This window comes from Penaeus japonicus, unplaced genomic scaffold (assembly GCF_977035675.1).
Source record: "Penaeus japonicus unplaced genomic scaffold, GWHDUDI00000001_assembly GWHDUDI00000012, whole genome shotgun sequence".
NCBI classification, from domain to species: Eukaryota; Metazoa; Arthropoda; class Malacostraca; order Decapoda; family Penaeidae; genus Penaeus; species Penaeus japonicus.
In genome coordinates, this window is record NW_028234414.1 from 15,740,651 (window position 1) to 15,743,150 (window position 2,500).

Sequence of the window (2,500 nt, forward strand, 5' to 3'; positions counted from 1 at the left end):
CGATGTGTTGGTACTGCACTCCCCATGAGTCTGCCTTGGCATCTTCCCCACCCAAGCAAGCTCAGCCTTGTAGGGGCACACGAAGTCCCCCACTTGGGGGCCAGGATGTCTGCAGGCGCTGATGGCACATTGCCATTTAGAATGTTTGGACATTTCACTCGCATTCTCGATCCTCCTCTGGTGGACGAAGGCGATCGAGCTGTGGACGTAGACGTAGGCCTCGCCGCCCTCCAAGGTGTTATTTTTCACCTTCAGGACGGCCTTCTGACCAGCGGCACATTCGAGTGTGCCGGGTGCATTGCGGATCCTTATAACACCAGGGAAAGGCAGAGAGTCCATATCCTTCTTCTATGGTTGAAAATGATTGAAAAATATTAGTTTTCAGTGGGTGTCTACTTGGTATTGATAATAATGATAAAAAGAATCAAATGGAAATAATGAATAAATATCCAAAATAATTGCAATACTCTTGAACGCATGTTTCACCAATGGACTCACCTTTGCATTTTGACTATCATTTACCCGAGTCCCTGTATCACATTCTGTCCTAAGCTTTGGTTTCTTTCCTACCCACACCATAGTAGCCTTATACTGGCAGGCGACACCTCCGATGTTCATGTCGTGGCGCACAATATAGCAGTAGAAGTCCTCACCGGTAGATAGGTGTGGAGAGAGCTGTTCCTCCAAGCTCCTCTTCTGATCGACTTTCTGTTGATGGAGGTAGTAGGTTACCGAGCGATGGAAAGCTGCCATCGCTCTTTCTCCTTCTAGATCTCTGCAGCGGACCTCCAAGATGCCATGATTACCGACGACTTTAAACAACTTTCCTTGTGCATGTCTGGGTTGAGTTTTCTTCTGGTTAATCGGTAATATAGCATTTGTGTCAGTAGCTTTCATGTTTTTGTTCTCCGTAGTCCGCATTTCACTTGATAGATCATTGGTAGTTTTAGCTTTCATCGGAAGGGTTAGATCTGCATTACTTTTCTTGAATTCAGCTTTCCCCGGAACCTTCATCTTCTCTTTCGAAAATGTCTTTTCATCTCCAGAATTAGGCAGAATTCTTGCCACGTTTGTCATTTCTTGAAGGGAAGACGTTTTCAAACGAGTATTTGGAATACGACCGAGTTTACTTTTTTCTCTGGAGTATTTGGCCACGTAGCTGTCTGCTTCATTAGGCTTTTTCCCAGACCATGCCACCAGCGCCTCATGAGTGATGTTGTGACCCAAAATGACCTGTGGTGATGATATCGATACCACAATTGCATTCACCAAACTTTCCTTATTTGCAAATTTTGACATTGGGTCAGTATTCGGCACCCTTGTCTTGTCAACAAAGAAAACTTCATGTTTGACGAGAACTACTTTCTTTTTTAGGCAGATAAGGCCCTGAGATATTCCTGCTACTTTCCAGCGACACGCAGGAACATATTCAGCACAACTAGATTTTGAAAGATCTTCAGATGCGACGTGACTCTCGTGCAGAGATGGAGCCGACTGTGTTACCCGATCACAAGGGACACTAATTTGAATTTTCGCGACAGGGATGAACTTTGAGCTTCTGTGGACATCATTTCCAGATGCGTGTTCCTTGATTAGATTTTCCACACACTCAGGTTTGGAGCCCTGCCAAGCTGCAATAGCTTTATGAGTCACAGTGAGTCCTAGAACCTGGTAAGAGGACGCCAGTGGCACTATTGCTACACTGACTACACTTCCTTTATCTGAATACTTTGCCACAGTGTCAGTGGAAGGAATCCTTTTGCCATTCACATAAAGGACATCGTAGGTGATGAGAACATACTTCTGAAGTGTCTTTGCGACGCCTTGTGAGATACTTCCACATTGCCAAATACAATCCTCAATGCATATATCATTCCCCTTATGCGTTTCTTCTGTAATCTGAGAAATGTTTTCTTTTTCCTTTTCATGAAGTAAGTTAACTTCCCTCTTTTCTATTTGGATACTACATTTTTCTTGATCCTTTTCCATTTTTGCATTTCCTTGCTTTTGTCCATTGTCTCTTTGCACAATTCCTTCTTTTTGGATTTTCCCTTCCTTTCCAGCATTTTCTCTTTGGATATTTCTTTCTAAATCATCTTCTATTTTCACATTTCCTTCTTTTTGGCCATATTCTATTTGTTTGGTTACTTCTTTTGAAGACTTTTCCATCAGGGCATTTTCTTCCTCTTTGTCATTTGCGACAAGTTTATTTCCCTTCTCTCCAGATCCATTATTCTCACTCTTTGACTGTAAGTATTCTTTGGTCTCCGAGGTAGGATGAAACCCTTTCTTGCTTTCTTTCGACAGGGAAGAAACAACTATATTTTCACTGGGTAAATAAACTGCAATAACCTTTAGAACACAACTCTTATTCTTCCCTTTGAGTCTTGCAATATTTGCCAGCACAGGAATTTCAGGCGGCAAGGGAAATACCTCACTTGCACTCTGATAATAAATGTCTTCAGTTGTAATAGGTAAATGTTTGACTTCATCTCCTGAG

General features: G+C 42.6%; 1 protein-coding gene across 2 annotated transcripts in view; it reads right to left on the bottom strand.

Annotated features, from left to right (window-relative positions):
* The window catches only part of LOC122250243 (uncharacterized), an 83,593-nt gene that overhangs the window by 4,614 nt on the left and 76,479 nt on the right, over positions 1 to 2,500 (bottom strand). For both annotated transcript variants that reach the window (XM_086542493.1, XM_043011601.2), the window contains exons 2-3: positions 499 to 2,500; positions 1 to 348 (exon numbers count right to left, since the gene is read on the bottom strand). The exon at positions 1 to 348 is cut by the window's left edge and continues 18 nt beyond it; the exon at positions 499 to 2,500 is cut by the window's right edge. In XM_086542493.1, coding sequence (XP_086398619.1) covers positions 1 to 348; positions 499 to 2,500 — 2,350 coding nt within the window. The remainder of the gene's footprint in view (positions 349 to 498) is intronic.